Source organism: Lagopus leucura, unplaced genomic scaffold (assembly GCF_019238085.1).
Source record: "Lagopus leucura isolate 7727_CA_CO unplaced genomic scaffold, USGS_WTPT01 Super-Scaffold_100052, whole genome shotgun sequence".
NCBI lineage: Eukaryota > Metazoa > Chordata > Aves > Galliformes > Phasianidae > Lagopus > Lagopus leucura.
In genome coordinates, this window is record NW_024962298.1 from 1,229,785 (window position 1) to 1,249,323 (window position 19,539).

At 45.2% G+C, this 19,539-nt stretch overlaps 1 protein-coding gene across 1 annotated transcript in view; it reads right to left on the reverse strand.

Moving 5' to 3' along the window:
* The window catches only part of HCN4 (hyperpolarization activated cyclic nucleotide gated potassium channel 4), a 95,083-nt gene that overhangs the window by 61,496 nt on the left and 14,048 nt on the right, over window positions 1–19,539 (reverse strand). The window contains exon 2 of the mRNA XM_042885709.1: window positions 3,367–3,790. Coding sequence (XP_042741643.1) covers window positions 3,367–3,790 — 424 coding nt within the window. The remainder of the gene's footprint in view (window positions 1–3,366; window positions 3,791–19,539) is intronic.

Consider the following 19,539-nt stretch of genomic DNA (forward strand, 5'->3'; position numbering starts at 1 on the left):
TTCAGGAAGTGACCACTTATCCTTGTACTCACTCACACTGACACTAATGCATAGATGCAACATTCACATAGGAGACAGAGCAAAAAGACTGACACCTCTGCGTACAGCGCATCCTCCTCTCCTCCGCACGCAGGACTCAGTCTCAGCAGTAGGTACAAGCAAGGAGCTGAGTTTCCCATGGCAGCAGTGATTGCTCTGAGAACTGTCAGCGTGGCTCCAGGGAGCACAACAGCTTACTCCCACACAAAGATGAAGAAGCACTTTTCTTTCCCATCTCCTTGTCATCCTGTAGCACGCACCACGCCAGTGGCGAAAGACTGCCCCTTCTCTTTGTCTCTCTCTCTTTTTCAAGAAGGTGGAAAACCTCCTAGTTCCATACTGTCATTGGAAAACTGCTGCTTGGGTCGAGCCCTGTTTGAAAAAAGACGGTCGTGTTTGCTCTGCTGGGCTCTGCAATGCATAACAGAGTCTGCATTGCAGTCTCCAACTGCAATCCAACACCATCTGTCCCTTCCACTTGCAGCACTGCATCACTCCAGGGTGTCTGCTTTTCAGGAGCGACCCGGAGCGCACCCAGCACTGCTGAGCCCTGCTACCCAGAATGGCCAGCAAATGGGCAGAATGCCCCACCTTTCTGCTTTACAACAGTGAAATTACACATGGCTGCTCAGTGAAACTGTGTGAGAAGTGAGATGGGGAAAGGGAGCTGATTTGCTTACATTTCATTATGTTTTTTTTACAAATTCAGTACAATGAACACAAATGTATTCAATTCCTCTTCAACCATGTTATGGAAAGGAAGTCAAGTAGCAGCACTGAGCAAGTGCTGAGCTTTGTGCTGCCATAGCTACCTGTAAATCAGTATGAAGGACCCACTTTGACAACTCAAAGGCCATCAACTCACCTTTCCCTAGTGCTCTCAGATTAGAGGACAGAGAAGCAAAGCAACCAAGGGATGAGACAATAGAGCTGGAGATATTTCACTGCTCAGCTCAGTCTCCGAGCCCCTGAGTCACTCCACGGAACACATTTTTGCTTCATTTGTCTCCATCTCTCAGTGCACTTCCCGTCTGTCTGTGCTATGAATCAAATTAACCTAGTAGTGAATTCTTAAGGGCTGGAGCTGTCTCCCCTCCCCTCTTACATCTGTACAGCACCTTGCACAAAAGTCATCCCAAACTTCAGTGAGCCACTGTGGCCTGCTGCAAGTGAAACATTCACAAATTATAAGGCTACAAAGACGAAGCGTGAAATTTGTGAAGTATGCACTAATACTTTTTCTCTGAGTCTGTGATGCCGGAAGGAGGAAAAAGGTTTGCCTCTGTCATGAATTAGTGTTCTGACAGCTCAGTGTGATCCAGCTATGACTTGCATGGCTGCTTCCCCTTCACATTCCCAGGAGCACGCTCTGCATTAGATCATGCTCTGCGTCAGTCTCTGCTCCAAAGCAGCATAGAAAAAATGGAAAAGAAGATGAAATTGCCTTGACCAGCTTTCCTTGTCCTGAAAATATGCTACTGGCATGTGGAGAAAGCTGCAGGGAGCTTTCTCTCTGCTTTGGAGAGCACAGAGATGGGAAAAAAAATAACTGATTTTCAAGCTACTGGAAAGGTGGTGACTTCTCTCACATGAAACCTGACAACTTGTTCCATACCACATCCTTATCTTTAAATTGGAGATCGAGGTTTGAAAGGTGAACAATTTGGCGGATAAGTAATTGGTTGAATGGTCACAGCCAGAGGGTTGTAGTCAATGGTTCTGTGTTCAGGTGAAGGACAAGTGGTGTCCCCCAGGGGTCTGTCTTGGGACCAGTATCCTTTACCATCTTGTCAATGACATCAGCAAGTTGGCTGATGGCACCGAGCTGAGTGGTGCATTTGATACGACAGAAGCAAGAGATGCCATCCAGAGAGATCTGGACAAGCTTGAAAAGTGGGCCCATGTGAACCTAATGAGATTTAACAAGGCCAAAGTGTCACACTTGGGTTGAAGCAAGCACAGATACGAGTACAGACTGGGAGAACTCCTTGGGTGGCTCTGCAGCGAAGGACCTGGGGTTTTGCTGGATGAAAAACTTAACATGAACCAGCAGCATGCTCTTGCAGCCCGGAATACCAACAGCTGCACTGGAAGAAGGGTGGCCAGCTGGGAGAAGGAGAAGATTGTCCTCCTCTGCCACTGTGAGGCCCCATCTGAAGTAATGCATTCAGTTCTGGGGTCCCCAGCTCAGGAAAAATGTGGAGCATTTGGAACATTTCCAGAGGAGTACCACGAACACACAGAGAGCTGGAGCATTTCTGCTACAAAGACAGTTTGAGGGAGCTGGGTTTGTTCAGCCTGGAGAAGAGAAGGCTCTTTAAGAGAAGAGGTAGGAGACTTCCAGTACTTAAAAAGAGCTTATAAGAAGGAGGGAAATCAACTTTTTACGCGGATAGATAGTGATAGGACAGGAGGGAATGGTTTTAAACTAAAAAAAGGGAGATTCAGATTAAATGTCAGGGGAAAATTTTCACTGAGAGGGCAGTGACATGTTGGAACAGGCCGTCCAGAGAAGTCATGGATGTCCCATCCCTGAAGCTGCTTAAGGTCAGGCCAGATGGGGCCCTGGGCAGCCTGATTTGGTGCCTGATTTAGTGGTTGACAACCCTGCTCATGGCAGAGGTGTTCAAATTACATGATCTCTGATGTCCCTTCCAACCAAGCCACTCTGTGATTCTATGGTTCTATGATTCTATGTTGAAATTCCTCTGGGAACAGCACAGGCTAGTGGGGCTCTTGCTTTTCACCAGACCATTATGTTTTTAAATAGACTCTATTTGTCTGCAGAATGTTCTTCTTTCCTCTTCCCCTTAACACCATGTCAGAGAATTTAGAAAGTGAGAAGGCTATAAATACATAACTGAGCCATTTATTTAAGACCTAAGGATGTTAAAGAAGTTACCTGGACAAATAAATGCCACAGGTTCTGCAAACCAGCTGTCTCTAGACCTTTCCATTCTGCTGTCTCTGGACCCTTGAGTCTCTGAGGGGCCCACGACATGCTAACTGCTGCCCTCACAGGCAGCTCATAACTTCATGCTGCCTGCAGCACTCACCTCTCAGGCCATATATACATATATTACATACATATATACATATATTACAACCCTGAAGGAGACAGCACAGTCTCAAGTCACTAAGTAACAAAGCTGAAGGCCCTCTTGGGAACCTGCTCAAAGCAAAGCGTTACACTCAAGACACAACTCTCCAGCATCCACACCAGAACAAAGCAGGAGAATGGGCATTCAATGAAGGCACCTTTGTGGAATATATCAGCATAAGTGGACAAAAGACTTAGGATGCAAGTGCACCACAGCCTCTGCTCACCTCCTCCCACTGATGAATGTAGCGGATGAGCCGGGAGAGCCGCAGGAGCCTCAGGAGGCTGAGGATCTTGGTGAAGCGCACAATGCGCAGTGCCCGGGCTGTCTTGTACACCTCCGAGTCGATGCGGGTCTCAACTATCAGGAAGATGTAGTCAACGGGGATGGAGGAGATAAAATCCACCACAAACCAGCTCTTCAGGTACTTCATCTTGATCCTCTGTGGGTCTAGGATGATCTCTGTGTTGTCCTCCACCACAATGCCTGTTCGGAAGTTGAGGACAAGGTCGATGAGGAAGAACGTGTCCGAAACCACGTTGAAGACAATCCACGGGGTGGTGTTTTCATCCTTGAAGAAAGTGATGCCCACAGGGATGATGATCAGGTTCCCTACCATCAGCAGCAGCATGGTCAAATCCCAATAAAACCTGGACAGCGAGACAGAGACACGTGAAATTAGCTGTGGGAGAGGGAGAACAGGGAGCTCTCGTCAACACAACTGATGTACTTCACACACCTCTATTGTTGCTCATTACCTAATCTTTGCTCATCTGCCTGATGTTTTCCCAGTGCACAAGCAGCCAGTGTAATTAAGCATTTAATATCAACGGGACACTCATTTTCTGGCTGAAAATGTTCAGAGATGAATTGGGTACCTGGCTGGACAACGCTCGCTGAAAAACTTTCAGTGGGCCTTCAGGGCCACCAAGAAGACAGATATTTGAAGTTACTGCAGTGATTGCTATGAAAAGAGAGAGAGAAAACAGGTATTTGGGAGGGCTCAAAGTCAGCAAGTTGATAAAGCCTTTTGGCTTTATTTGGTCAGGCCTGCTCGCTACCATCTGATCCTTCTTTAGAAGTAGCTGGCACTGACAGCATTGGCATCAGGATGGAACTAGAACCTGCTGGAATCTCCGGTGTTCGGTAGGGCTTACACTGACCTTGGACTCTGAATTTAGCCCACGCTCTGTAGATTCCTGTGCTGAACAGAAATGGTCAGTAAAGCCCAGAATCACACATCTAGCAAGAACAACATTGAACGACTGCACCATGAAGCAGTCTTCAAGAAACTTACCTTCATCTTAATGGCGAGTTAATAATAGCCAGCAGACCTTACAACAACACTCATTTTCATTTTTGAAGACAGTTTAAATAGTTCCTAGTTTATTTGTTTGGGGTTTTAAAAGATTTCCCCCACGTATAAGCATAAAAGACACACAATCACATGATATTACACAATCACTGAATCATAGGAATGGGAAGGGACCTCTGGAGGTCATCCAGTCCAACCCCCTGCCAAGGCAGGTTTCCTAGAGCACAGGAACCTTCTGTACATTGCTGCAACTCACCCAGAGTGCAGAGTGAAATTATTTCTGGATCTCATACTTTGTTGAGGAGTCTCACAAAGGACCCTCACTGCCCAACACGGTGGTGATCCAATCCCTCTCAGATGCTTCACATGTAGAGATGCCAATGCACTCTGTTCTCACCTTGCCAAGGTTCCACCAGCTCTACATTGTATGCTACAGGGCTGTTACTGTTACACTGTGAGGCATCATCAATAATTTATATTAAGACACATCTGTCACAGTGAACGAACAACGTGCACAGAGCAAACTGATTTTCAGCCTCGGTTGCCTGTACCTGAAGATGCAACATTCAGAAAGCTGCAGCAGTTCTTCCAGTCAGTCACACAAACTAGCATGGTTGCTTATGTTCATATTATTGACTTCTTGAGCATCAAATAAGCCTAACTCCCTAGACCATAAAAAAGAAACAGCAACTGAACAGGATTCAAGCACAAGGGAGAAAACTGTGCCTTCCCTTAAGCCAGACCATCTCAACACCAGTGAAGTCAATGTGTGATCTGGATTTACAGTGATGTGCTGAAGGAAACTGCTGGGTTTGTCGAAGAAAGGTGTGCATGTGCTGCTTGTTCATTTGTCAGACCAGCTACAATCAAAATCACTGAAATGTTTTACAGAAGAGCAGATGTGTCTCAAAGATCCTCAAAATCTAGTTTTAGTAACAACTGGTCCCCCTCCAGCCTGTGCCATGGTCCAGCTGAGCTACTGCAGAACAGCATTGCTGCAGTGAAGCATCTGCAATGGAAGGGCAGAATATGCCTCAAAAGCCCTGCCTGCATAGGCCCTCTCTCCCTAATCAGAATTTAACATTCTGAGGTACCTCTAAGGGTATTAAAGATGCCAGTGATTGCAATGGACAGACAGGGTCACAAAGCAGCACACTCACAATTCCCAGAAACATCCAGCAGAGGCTGATGGCAACTGCCTTTTGCAGCTCTTCACTAACGAGGTTTCCTAAGATGTTCTCCGCTTCTCGCTCCCAAGGTGCCATGCAATGCTTCACTCAGTGTGAAAGCAAGGTGCTGGTAGAACTCAGCAGATAGGTCCCTGATAGGTCCATATGCTCCTAAGAGCAAGGCTGTGTCATATGGCAATAAGCATCAATACTGTGTGAATCTATGAATCTTCCTTATTAAGGCCCTGAGATGATGCTACATCTTTCCTAGTCAATTAATCTAGCTAATCGCACAATAGCAGGAAGTCTGGAAGCTGTGTATGTTATTACAGAAAACAAATAACCTCCCAGCCATCTTTAATTTGCCTGCAGGGAATACAGGAGGAAATAAGCACAAAGAAAATTATTTTTCCCAAGTTTCAAATTAATGGCATGAAATAGACATGGCCAGACACGCACAGACACGAAGGTAAGTGGCCTTGCTCAGAGATCTCTGGATTCTTCTGTCTCTTTTCCCTGCGATGGCTGGTGACTTCAGTTACTAAGAAGCAACTGGGGACAGCTGCCAGGATGCTCGCAGCTCCACTAAAATGCTTTCTGTCTGACTGCAGCACTTTCTGAGCGTGGTCACACCACGGGCAGCAGCCCTGCATCCTGATCTACAGCACTTCTTGATATTTCAGTTCTTGCATCCTCACATTCCTCAGTCCCAGCCTGCAGGTGTTGATGACATACCAGTGCCCAGCTAGCCACGGGGAAGCACAATTTGCCATGTGGAGAAGCAAAGATAAAGGGCTGTTTCTTAAACCACCGTTCTCCACAAGGGTGTACTGGTGACTACAGATTATTGCCAGGCTCCGTTCCATTCTGACCATTAAACCCACCACTTACAAAACACAGAAGGTAAACTTTTATATCAAGTGCACTGCCTTCTAACAACGGGGTATCCAGAATGGCAGGGAGGAGATAACCTTTGGGCTCTAGGAAGGAGGTAGAAAAGGTTGTAAACCACCAAGGATTTGGTGTGCACGTTACTCCAGCACAGTAAATTCACCTGCCTTTACAATGTAAACTTGCTGGAAGTTAAATTTCAACTAAGATTCCAGATCTCCTGAACATCCAATCCACACACACGGTCTGACCTGCTCAGAGTGGAAACACTGGATTTACACTGAAGGGACTCTCGGGGACTGCGGTACCTCAGAGTTCTAATCCCACCCATGCAGAATTTTGTATTTACACCAAGGAACACTTTTCACTCCCTATAAATTATTGGCGAGAATAGCAGAGCATGTGATGTACATAAGGGCAAGCACTGATACTAATAATCTATGTTTCTCATATAGTCTTCCTTCCATCTAGGGATTCCACAGAGCTGACGGTGATGAAATTGGCTCCATCACACCCATCAGAGGCAGATGGAGTTAATTAGTCTTGTCCTGCAAGCAGAGAATCCACATGGCAGAACTGAGAGAATGGGATTCATCCACTGATGTCTGAGGCTAAAGGCTTGGTCCTGAACTTGATTCTTGAGCATGACCAGACTGGAAACTGTTCACATAGCTTGGAAAAGGGTCTAACTGAGATTTGTACTACGAATATCTTCCTTTGATAACCTGACTTCTCTTTTCCCATTTTCAAAAGCTTACAGAAAAAAAAAATAATAGATTCACATCATGTATTGTTTTATTAGAGCTGACTCAGTGTGACTGAGTAGCTTGCAGCATGGGGAACAGCCAGCATGATATAAGCCAGATGTGTTGCTTGCACATACTTGTTTTTAATACTACATCCAAGTCTACGCCACTTCTTAGAGCTGAAAGTCCCATTTTAACATGTACCACAACTTCTGAATGGTTAATTCCTAAATAGCTGCAACAAAATATGTGTAAGAACTAACGTAGGCAAAGGCACTTCCAGACCATGTGCTCTTTGAACATGTTTGGTGACACATAGCTGATGTGAAAGTGTGAATTTGTAGGTATTACTTTGTGGGTGTGGATGAGGGAGTTGGATCAGTTTTCTGTTCTGTCTAGTGCCTAATTTAACAGCAGACAAGGAATATTGCTTTTGGATGTAACCCTTATTAAATAAACCTTGATTTTTAAAATCTATTCTACGATGCAGTGTAACCAGTTATAGTGCATGAGCTCAAGAAGGATAGTGACCGCCGGACTGAAAATAATGAATTGCAGAGGTTAGCCTGGTCAGCACCGCTGCGTCGCCCTGGCGTTCAGAGACTTTCCCTGAGTGGGGCACATTTGTGGCCTTAACTTCTGTTCTCGCTCAGTAGTGGTTGTGCTGTCAAGAGAAAATAGACTTGGGCAACCTCGCCTCTAAATTAACAAGGCTTTTTGGATGTCTGCAGCTTCTGCTGTAAGGCAGCCAACTCGGGGTTGAACTGAGGAGCTGCCTGACAGTGCGTGGAAAGGAGGCAAAAATAACAACGCATCTAACTGAAAATGCCAGGGAGCCAGGATATCCTCACCAATGGAATCTAGCTCAGACTCTGCGCCGAACCTCCCCTACCTTACAAGAGCACATCTTTGATGAACGTAGCACGCTTGTACCAAAAGCAAAGACAAATTCAATCGCCCCAACAAGCCCAGGCACACTGGCTTAGAGCTCACTCAGGAAACAGAGTGCCACCTACTGAGTCACCAGCCACGTCCTGATCCTCTGCTCCGCACAGGGAGGGATTGCTGTGTGATTCCTTCAAAGAATTGATGAAAATCTGCCCTGTTCTGCAGAGTGGCAGCTCCCTTCCCCCTCCAGCTGCATGCTGAATGATGCACTGCTGCGCTCACCAGCAACTACCCTGACAGGAGCGAGGTCGCACTTTAATTCCCAGGACTGCTAGTGGGGCTAGAAATAGAAATCATCTTCTGTAAAGAGCATTAGTGGATGTCAGTGTGGCTGCAGCAGCAATGGTGGGAGGAGAGTTTACTCCAGAAGTCAGCCATTCTCATAGGTAACATCACCAAGGAGAGAGAGAAAAGCTGGGGAGATCCTTCCCTGCCTTTGGAAGCACTGCCGCTTCCAGATACGAGCAGGTGCATGGCTACTGGAGAGTTACAAACTTTGCATTATTCACAGAGATAATAGGAGGAATGTGGTGATTCACTGCTCCTGAACACACCAAAGGACACTTCAATAGCTACCGAGTCCACAGATTCACTTGCTAGAAGTGAATTTATTCACAGTGATTTATTCAAATACCTGTGCACTTGAAAACCTCTCTGAAATGAAAATGCACTTTAAAAAATTAAAAAAAAAAAAAATCAAACGATTTACAGAAATATTCTGTGCTATATAATGGGAAATGATAAGGGGAACCTGTTTAAAGAGTAAGACAAACAGCTTTAATTCCTTCTGTGCAATCTATGCAAATAATATGTATCCCCTGCCATCCCTGCGAGCGCTGCACATTAGCCATGCACTGCAGCACGAGGCCAAGAGCTGTGCAGTCTCCCAGTCTCCTCGGGCTGCATACTTCAGCCTCCCTACCCATTGTTCCCTATGCAGATGCACAGAAAATAAACAGTGGAGATACAGCCAGAGCTGATACAGCAGCGAAGGGCTACAGCCAGATTAACTCTGGGTCTGCCGGAGATGCTCCAGCTATCTCCTCCAGCTGACAGTGAGTGGCACAGACTGCTGGCAGTCTGAACTGTTCATCTTCCTTTGGAACTTCGATGCCACAGTCATAAGGATGCCTCAGCTGAGTACTGAAGAGTAAGGGGTATCAACGAGTTGCTAAGATGGAATACAATTCTGCAAGTGATTAGCTTTCCCATCAGGGGCAAGAGGACTATTAGCTCGTCATGAATGTTAAGTGCTTACATAAGCAGGTGTATGATTAGGGACATCTCACTGTACAGCATACGCTGCAGAGGAGGTGTATGCCTTGCAGCACTTTCATTTCAGCTGGATTTCTTAAAACTCGTGCTGTGTTTGATAAAATCTTCATCGAATTCAACTGTCAGTTTTACTTGAGGCAAGATATTTTCTAAGGTCTCAATTTAGCCTTTCACTTAGATTATCTCCAATCTACACAATTGCTCACCTAATCTCCTCTGACTGCTGCAGAATTCCATACATGCTCATATTATTATCTTAAAATATAATTACGTGGATTTTGGTGAGTGGAAAATTAAGAAAGCCACTGCTTATGCAATAGTTTTCAGATGGCATTTGCAATCCGAGCAAAGTAGGGTATTAGCATTTTACTGCTTCTCTATCATCAATTTTTAAATCTAACACTTCACTATTAAACTATAATCAACAGCCTATATTTTTTCAAAGTAATGGCCTCACGTGAATTAGACCAACAGACCTAAGAAGGCAATCATCCTACATTACAAATAGATAGACTATAAGATATTAAAGATTTAAGTGACTGATTCAGAAATATGATTTAGAAAATATGGGTGCCTAGCTTCAAAAGAGGCTCCTAGTCATGACTTATCCTATAATTTGTGGTAACAGCAAAGGGGAAATTTCCATTTTCTTTCATTGCTGAAATATAAATATACACATTACTTAGTGATACTCTTATTCCAGTTATACCATCTGACAATTTGCAAACAAGGCATTTGAGGCACTGATGCATTTACCATGGTGTAACACAGCACATTACGAATTATTTCCTTTCTTTAGCTTAGAAAGCATAATGCATGATATTAATATGAGTGAAATTATTAGTTCTCTGACAGAACCTCCAGTACACTCACACTATTAACAGGCTTCTCAAAGTGATGAACAGTTGCAGTACAGAGATTTTTACAGGAGGACTCAAAAGAACTGAGGACGAGCAGACCTTGTGTCAGTGGCAACCTACCAGGACAGTGCAATGCTCTGAACAGAGAGGGTGTTTGGTAGCTGCTGGCACAGTGCCTGCTGCCAGAGCGGTCAGAGCAGAACACGGGCAGCGTTCACCCTGCTGTGATGGGGAAGGCCTTGGACCTTGCAATTCCCACTGCTTTGGACAAGCTGCAAAATGCAAGGTGAGCTCATTAGCGGGTGAGTTGCCTTTTTCTTCAAGTATTACCTAAGAGAAAATGGCAAAGCCTTGCACAGATGCTGGCCTCTGCAGAGGGGAAGGATACATTGCACAGTGGCACCTCCAAAACATGTAACTCCATGAGGCTCTGCTGGATAGCTGGGACACTCAGCCCTGCCTACAGGAGCTGCCACTACGAAGCAGGCTGCTTCACAACAACCACATTTACCAGACAGAGGCACTTCCACGGCCTCCATCCAGCACCAGTCAGTTCAAAACAGGCTTTGTCAGCCAAACTCCCTGACTTTGTCGGAACAACTTCATTCTCTTTAACTACTTCCATCTCAGAAAACCCAAGCACTATAATATTTGCACTGAAGTGAACCAGTCGTGAAACAAAGCCACATTAAGAGGAGAACTGTTCAAGCATCTGGGAAACAAATAGAACCTTATCCAAAAAAGCTGCTGATATCCCTTCTCTAAGTGTATTTAACTTTCATTCAGGGAAGCAAATGATAGAGTTTAAATGACTTGGCTAGGCAAACAGCACGCTAACCACTAGATAGTGCTAGCCTTCACTCGAGTTCCTCCCAGAGCAGCAGTGAACCGTACAGCAGAGGCATCACTGAGCTCAGTTACAGCCTGAACAAACGTTGCAGGGTGTTGTTCCATCCCAGCCTGAGGCACGGCAGGACAGAGGCTGCAGTGGTGCTGCCTGGACTGCACGTGTCCTAGGATAATGACACTTCTGGACATCTAATCTGCAAAGTCAACATCCATCGTCTAATCCTTACAGCATGCTTAATAGAAATTGCACCAGCATTTTCAAGGGGTTTGTGTGCAATCTGCCATTCAATAAATGTGTTGAAACGCTTACACCTCCTGCTTGGCATGCAGACGTGCTGTATCGCACAGAAACAATATGCTCCTGAATTTCATCTCCAGCAGTGCTGAAACACAAACATGGAACGAGAACAAGAAAGATCACGCTGGATTTTGCACTACTTTGGTCAATCGACCACTTTCCTGAAGCACGCTGCCTTCCTGCCTGCTGATTTCTGCCTAGCAAATTGAGCAGTGTTTTAAATCTACACTTGGGATCTTCCCTGAGAGGTAAAAATAAACACACAGGCAGTAACAGGGGTTGCTACACGAGGCCTCGTTTGTGCCGGCTCTAAACTTGGAGTACTGAGGCCTATGCAGAACACATTTCTGACCAAAAACAGCATTAGCAGTATTTTCTCGCTTGCTGCTACTAGCACACAGACAATTCCCTTGTATGAGCTGCAAGAGCAGTGAGATTTGGGGGGTTTTACCGTTTGGAAGGCTTATTCCCTCTCTTCTTTGAGGGCCTAAACAATTTACTGTTCTCACAACTCCGTTGCCCAGGATGAGGTGATCAAAGATATAAATTGTTATGCAGTGGGAGTTCATTGCCAGGAGTGGCTGGAGATACCACTGGGAAGATAATACAGTACAGATTCAGCAGGAGATTTATAAGCACAGGTTTCCTGGAGATGGAAACCAGCCCAGCGCAACCGCTGACAAACCAGGCTGTAGCCTGGCTGGCTGGCCTCCTCTCACCCCTGCAGGTACATTGGAACATTTCAACCTCCCTGCTGAGCGGGAGGAGTGGACAGATTACACAGCAGCTGCTGGTGGTCTGGGATTGCTTCCTACACCACGCCAGTGCACAAGTCATGCACTTTGAATCATTGCCTTGGCTTGGAGGTGGCCTTAAAGATTATCTAGTTCCAAGCCCTCTTCTCCATGCTCTTCTCATCAGACTTCATCAGAAGAAGCCTGCCACACCACACTCTCATTAAGTACAATTTTCTATTTGTAGCATTTAAACAAGCCTGCAGGAACCCTCTTGCTCATGGCACAAAGTCTAAGCCAGAGAGCTTAACCTTCTCTTCACATCCCACCATACTGCACTTAGAAAAAAAAGTCTCAGTTCCCTCTCCTCTGCTCCCCATGCTGAACCCCGAAGGTTTTCAAGGAGTTAGATGTGTACTGATTTCATAGCATCCATTATATGTGAGACTTGACATGCTAAGGGCCTGGTGATGCTGCATTGTTTGATCTTCTGAATCTCTCGCTTCTATGAATATGGAGAAGTTCCTTTTTGCTTGCTGCCCATTGATCCAGACATTGACCCTTCTATGTGTGCATTTGTCTCTGATGATTTAATAATGAAAAAGACCAATAAAAAGACCTTACTGAGAGAAAGAAGGAAGCCCCTTTAGGGGGACCTATTGCCATGGAAACACGCCATATGTTGTTCTTGTAGGGAACGGGCAGATCAATAAGGGCTGCAGCTTCCAAGTCATCATGAATTTGTTGTGGAATGCAAAGGACTAAAGCAGAAAGACACGCATAAACTGTGATGAAGTTCAGGCCCTGGCCTGTATCCAAGGTCTAGCATGACTCAAATTCAAATGTTTGGGCAGTGTGTTTCAAATATGGATCTGCACTAGGGACTGAGTTGATTCACGCAGGGTGTGAAGGGAGGGCTCAAGACAGGCCATGTTCTCATCTGGGAGCAACATTCTGTCACAGCAGTTTGCACAGACAGGGTACTGTACCTTGCTTGAAGGCTCACAGTCAGGGGAAGCACTCTTGATCTCTGACTGTATGGTGGTGGGCACTTGCCAGAGGGCTAAAACAGGAAAATTCCTGGAGATAGATTCTGATGCATTCGCCCAGACAGAACTGGTAAGAAAAGAGACTTTTATTCAGGTGGTTGGTTGCACTGAGTACCTTGAGCCTTCTCTTAGTGTAAGGTAAGGACCTGTATAGGATGTGCACAGGTGGACCTTTTACAACAAGTGGCTGAGCTGCAAGAAACAAAGGCTCCTTAGCATCAGAAGTGCTGAGAGAGAGAGAGAGAGAGAGGTTGTTCAGTAATCACATTCCAGCAACAGGCATGAGGAGGAGGCACCTTGGTCCCTGTTGACTGAAAAAAAAACCCAACAGGACTCCATTTCAGTCTCCATCCTCCAGCTTCACTATCAAAAACAAATATATAGTCATGAATGTCACTGGGAGCTGGAACATGGGCAGAATCAAAGAATTCTATAATGCCCTGGGAGCACAAGTGAAAAATATGGGTGCTCGAGTTATCTGCTTTATAATTTTGCCAGGTACAAGAAAGAAGAAAGCCAAAAATACATGTTTTATGCATATCAATTCCTGGCAACATGGCTGGTGCCAGTGCAAGGGTTTTGGTTTTTATAACAATGGGACTTTTTATGAAGATTATAACCTGTTAGGGGAGGATGGAGTTCACCTGTCTAGAAGGGGCAGGGCAATCATTTGCAGCAACAGGCCAACCCAGTGAGGTGGGCTTTAAAATGATGAACTTGGGGGTGAAGTCCAAAATGGCATTGCTTACATTATAGCAACAGACAGGGGAGTAAGCCAAGTCAATCAGAGCAATGACAACTGTTCCTTAGCTGCCTCCCATGACACAAGCCAGAAGGCCACCCACCCCAAGGGTGTGTATAGCTATGAGGGATCCCCTTGCATCCTTCTAGAGAAAGCTGGCTGCTGGAAAGAAGCTCTGAGAAGGACCTGAGTGTTGGACAAATGGTTCGCCATGAGTCAGCAGTTGTTCCTGCGGCCAAGAAGGCCAATGGTACCCTGAAGTGCATTAAAGGGAGCATGGCTAGCAGGTCAAGAGAGGTGATCCCCCTCATCTGCTCTGCCCTGGTGATGCCTCATTTGGAGTGCTGTGTCCAGTTCTGGGTTCCCCAGTTCAAGAAAGACAGGGAACTTCTTGAGAGTCCAGTGGAGGGCCACAAAGATGACTGGGGGCCTGGAGTGTTTCCCTTATGAGGAAAGGCTGAGAGACCAGGGACTGTTCAGGCTGGAGAAGTGAAGAGGGAGGATCAATGCTTACAAATATCTAATGGCTGAGAGTCAAGCGGATGGGGCCAGGCTCTTTTCAGCACTTCCCAGCAACAGGACAAAGGGCAATGGGCACAAACTTGAATATAGGAAGTTCCATACGAGCATGAGGAAAAACTTCTTTACTTTTAGAGTTATAGAGCACTGGAACAAGCTGCCCAGAGAGGACATATCTCCTCATCTGGAGATATTCAAAACCTGCCTGGGTGCTTGCCTGTGTAAACCTGCTTTAGCAGGAGGTTGGACTTGATGATCTCCAGATGTCTCTTCCACCCATTACGATTCTGTGACCTCTGAACTGCCTCAAAAAGCAAGCATTTTGGACCTAAGTTTTAATTTGTGCCCAACTATACAAAGGAAAGGGACAATTTTGTTGAGTGTTCTGACTGCAATTTCTTTGAGACAGGTAGACATTTCAAAGACTACTTGTATGAATCCTATATTTCAGCCCTAGCTGCCATAGTATTAACAGCAACTCACACAAGATTCAGTGCTGCAGGCAGAGATTTTACACAGAATCATAGAAACATCTGAGTTGGAAGAGATCATCTAGCTCAACTGCCCTGCAGTGAACAGGGATGTCTACTGTCAGATCAGCTGCTCAGAGTCCTGTTCAGCTTGACCATGAATGTCCCCAGGGACAGGGCATCCACTACATCTTTGGGCAACTGGTTCCAGTGCTTTAGCACCCTTTTTCATTACATCCAGTCTAGATCTCCCCTGTTTCAGTTTGAATCTGTGTCTCTCCTGTGCTGAGGACTCCACATCTGGACACAGCAATTCAGTGAGGTCTCACCAGCGCAGAGCAGAGGGGAAAGACCACCTCCCTTAACCTGCTGGCTGTGCTTCTTCGGGTGCAGTCCAGGATACATGGAGATGACACAGACATATGAATACATGTTTACCTGTTCAGAGTAAACATTACTGAAAAAGTGACAGAGAACATATGACACCAGCTGACATAACATGCATCTTCCCCCAACTTAGCATCTCGTTGAGATACAGGGATGACAGGATTGTTAACTATCTTGTACTAACACAGCTTTCTTGACATAATATGAAGATAAAGAAGTCAGTCTTGCTGCTAGGAACCCAAACTTACAAAAACCAAAATAGGGCGGAAAGATTATATGAGTCATATCTATCAGAATCACAGTTCAGAAAGCGGAGGACACAATTCTGCTTTCTGCTAGCTATTATTTTGCATTGAATTGACAAATTCGTGCTCACAAGCTCTGTGGTAGTCCACAAAGAGGTGGCAACTGCATGCAGCAATCAATTAAGTAATCTGTCAGACTGAGAAAAAGACTTGCAGCTATCTGAGATGCTTAAAATGTTCCTCCTAAGTGTTCACAGAACCACCAAGTTGGAGAAGACCTCCAAGACAGCCTAGTTCAACTGCCCACCACTTACCATCACTAAATGCTGCTGCTTAGTACTGCTTCTACATGTTTCTTGAACACCTCCAGGGACAGTGACTCAACCACAGCCCTGCGCGTCCTTTTCCAGCACCTGACCACACTTTCAGAGAAGGAATTTTTCAGCATGAAGCGTCAGCCTAAGCCTTTCTGTGGGTAAGAGAAGTTGGGGTGGGGGAGAGTGAGACATGCAAGAAGATAATGTGGTAATGACTAGGTGTATCTCAGTTTCAAAGGCAAAAAATACTTCTCCATCCAAACTCCTTCTGGTTGCCAAGATCAGACTCTTGTTTGCACTGAGTTAGTCAGGCTGGACTGGAGCACAATCAGCTCACAAAAAGACTAAAGCTGCTGGGACCCTGGGGCTATTCAAGTATTCAAAATCCCAGAAAAAAGATGAATCACCTTCTAAAAATGCAACACTTAAGAAAAAAAAAAGTCCAATTGCCTCTGATTATTTTAGGTCTCAGAAGAAACAGTGCTAAGGCTATGCTTATCTAAGGCATCCATATAAATCCACCATCCTCTCCAGACACCGGGTGCTGAATTAATTGCTGCATGCACAGAAACAGTGCAAAGCTCACAAGGGATTTCTGCCTCTTGATCTCAAAACACACTATGGGAGGTAGCTGTGTCTCACCATCGTCATCTGCTAGCCAAGGAAACTGAGGTATGGAGAAGCAGTCACTTCTTTAGGGCCTCTCTTGCACACAGATATACAGGATAAAAGAAAAAAGGCCAGGAATCCCAACATCCACCCCAGTGTCTGGAGGGCATCAGCTTAAATCGTCCACAAAAAAGGCAGATTCTTCTGTGCTGTGTTCCAAAGCCCTTTTCAGTTTCCCAGAAACTATTATTTGATGTCCCTACAAACATTTCTGCATTGAACAGACTAAAATGAGGAGATTCAGCAGAAGTTCAAGCAGGAGACTTGGGGAAAATAAAGAGGAGGATCAGGCGTATGCTCTGAGAACAGAGAATAGAATACTCATGAACTTTGGACAGTCAAGATACACTCTCCCTAGAAAAGATGTGGTCAGATTCCTTCCTCACCCAAAGTCGATGCTCTAAATCACAAGTTATACTACATATCAGAAATTCAGTGGCCAGATTTGGGCATGTCAGGCCTTTCTCCTCATGCCACATTGGTTGGAATCCGTTTAGCTTTCCATCTTCCTACAAGGCACGGAGCGCAGTATGTAACGCTGCTGTATGTGCTGGCATATCTCAGCATTTTCACTGAGCACGTACCTGGCTTTTGTCAAGAATCACGACATCGATGGATCCATCCAGCACTCTCCAGGACACCCTGCGAATTTCTGACGTCTGATCTTTCACAGAAAGGTCTTTGTTGTGTGGTGGGGATCCTCCTTATCAAAGCTGAGATTCACACTGCAGGGTCTCAGTGACCTCTCTACCCCTGCGTTCATATTAAGAAACCTTCCTGAGCGAGCTGCAGTCCCTTCTTTTTTCACCATTCACAATGCCCCTAACAATCAGTGAGAGCTCACATAAATGCCTCTCCATAAAAACAATACAAAACAGGCAAACACTGTTGTAAACAACAGCAACTTGTGGTGCTTCTGCTATAACACTGAGGGCTGTTCCTCCAATATGTATAGTACTTTTCTGCCAGAGGCATCCACACAAACAGTGATGGGAACCATTAAAAAATGCTTAGATAAATCTTTCCAGTATGGTCTGGGCTTGGTCTGCTCTATTTATGTCAATGGAACACAGCCACTGAGCCCTGGGGGAGTTAGTGCCAGCCCTAAATCATTTCTTTGATTAATTGTTCTTGGGAAGGAAGAATTCATTAAGCATTCAGCTCAGCAATTAGAAATAAATATATTTTTAGACTGAACAACTTGCCAGAAACAAGTTGTTTCAGAAATATATTCTAATTGATGCAGCCCATTTTCCATCAACACACAACAAGGCTTCATTGCCCCTCCTAAGGCAGAGGAACATTGAGGAAGAAGGTAGAGCAGTTCTGTCCTTTAGGAGCCAGTTGTGCCATCTACACAACTCCAGTTCATATTCTGTGAGCAACTCTCTAGAAAATAATGTAGTTTCCATGTATATTAGTTTTCCATACATAAAATGAGAATAACTATTCTTCCTATGCTGCAAAAATATTACAGTGTTATTTCTACCAACAGCTGGAACAGTGTAGTTATGCTAGTGATGAAAAACCAGCAAATAGTAAAAAAATGCCATCTACATTTGCACTTAAGTAACAGGGCTCTCAGAGTCAACAAAATGAATGTGAAGTAACAATCTCTGTAGCTTTTTGGACAGCACAGAATCCAGGTGTAAGTGAAACATGCAAGTTGTTTGCTGACACACCAATCGATTACCAGAAGAACAGTGGGATGGGTCGGTGATAACTGAGAACTCAGTCCTGCCTATTTCAGGTGCAGATCCCACTGACAGATGAAGTGTAAATCTGTCTGTTAAATCTGCCTGGTTTGGTTTTACATCAGTCATTACAAACTCTGAACCTGCCTATAGATAAGCTGATAGCTCACAGCAATGTGCAAAAGAAGAGCAAAAAGAACACTTTCTCTCAGTTGCTGTCCATGCAGAACCAGATGGACAAGGGCTGCAGGTCTCTCTCCAGCAGAGTTGTTTATGAGCAACACACTGATACTGCATAGCAGGAGCTCATCACAGACCTCTACTAGCAGTGCTTGGTGAGGACAGGACCTATTCAAACCGAAATGCAGAGGAGCACGTGCAACTCCAAGATGGGCAGTGGCACTCTGTGTATGTGACAGATCTCCTCCCCGGTCTAGAAATATGTACTTCAGGTCCTTAGGCTGAAAGGAGAAACCCCAAAGCATGCTGTACTGAAAGTCACAACCACAAAAGACTACCACAGACTTCAAACTGCGGGCCTTAAAAGAAAAGATGTGTCATATCCTTTGCTTTCAGTGCCTAGAGGCAAGCCTGTTCCCTGCCCTGTTTTGGGTACCTGTGGTGGCAGGAGCATTTCAATAAATTCTGGCATTTTCAAGAAGCAATCCAAAAACCTGCTCTCTAAGGCCTTCTGCTCTGAAACATGAAATGCATTTGTCAAATTACTAACACCTACAGAACCAAACTTCAAGGCTTCTGTAGCAGGTGCAGGTGCTGACTTCACCTTTGCTTTCAGAAGGAGCAGGGATGTGTTCACGTATTGGGCTGCATTTCAGTAACGCTTGATTAAGTGAATTCTACGTTGTTGTTTTCTTCTTTCAATTTTTTAGTGAATGTGGTTCTTCTGTTTAAGACAGCTTTGTGTGAGGCCTGCTCCAAAAGTAACACCTCCTACTTTATGATACTGGCCCATGACATCACGGTGGATGTTGGTGATACAGCAGCAGAAGCTGAACCTTCTCATCAGCGTTTCATGACATTTTGCTGCCGTGTGACTGCAGCAGAGGGGCACTCTGACAGAACAGTGTCTGACAGGGAAGTGTAGATGAAGCAAAGGTGTGGAATTGAATTCCTCCACGTGGAAAAAAAGGCAGCCATTGACATTCACTGACACTTGCTGAGATCAAACAGTGGACATGAGCACAGTGGGGGGTGGGAGGTG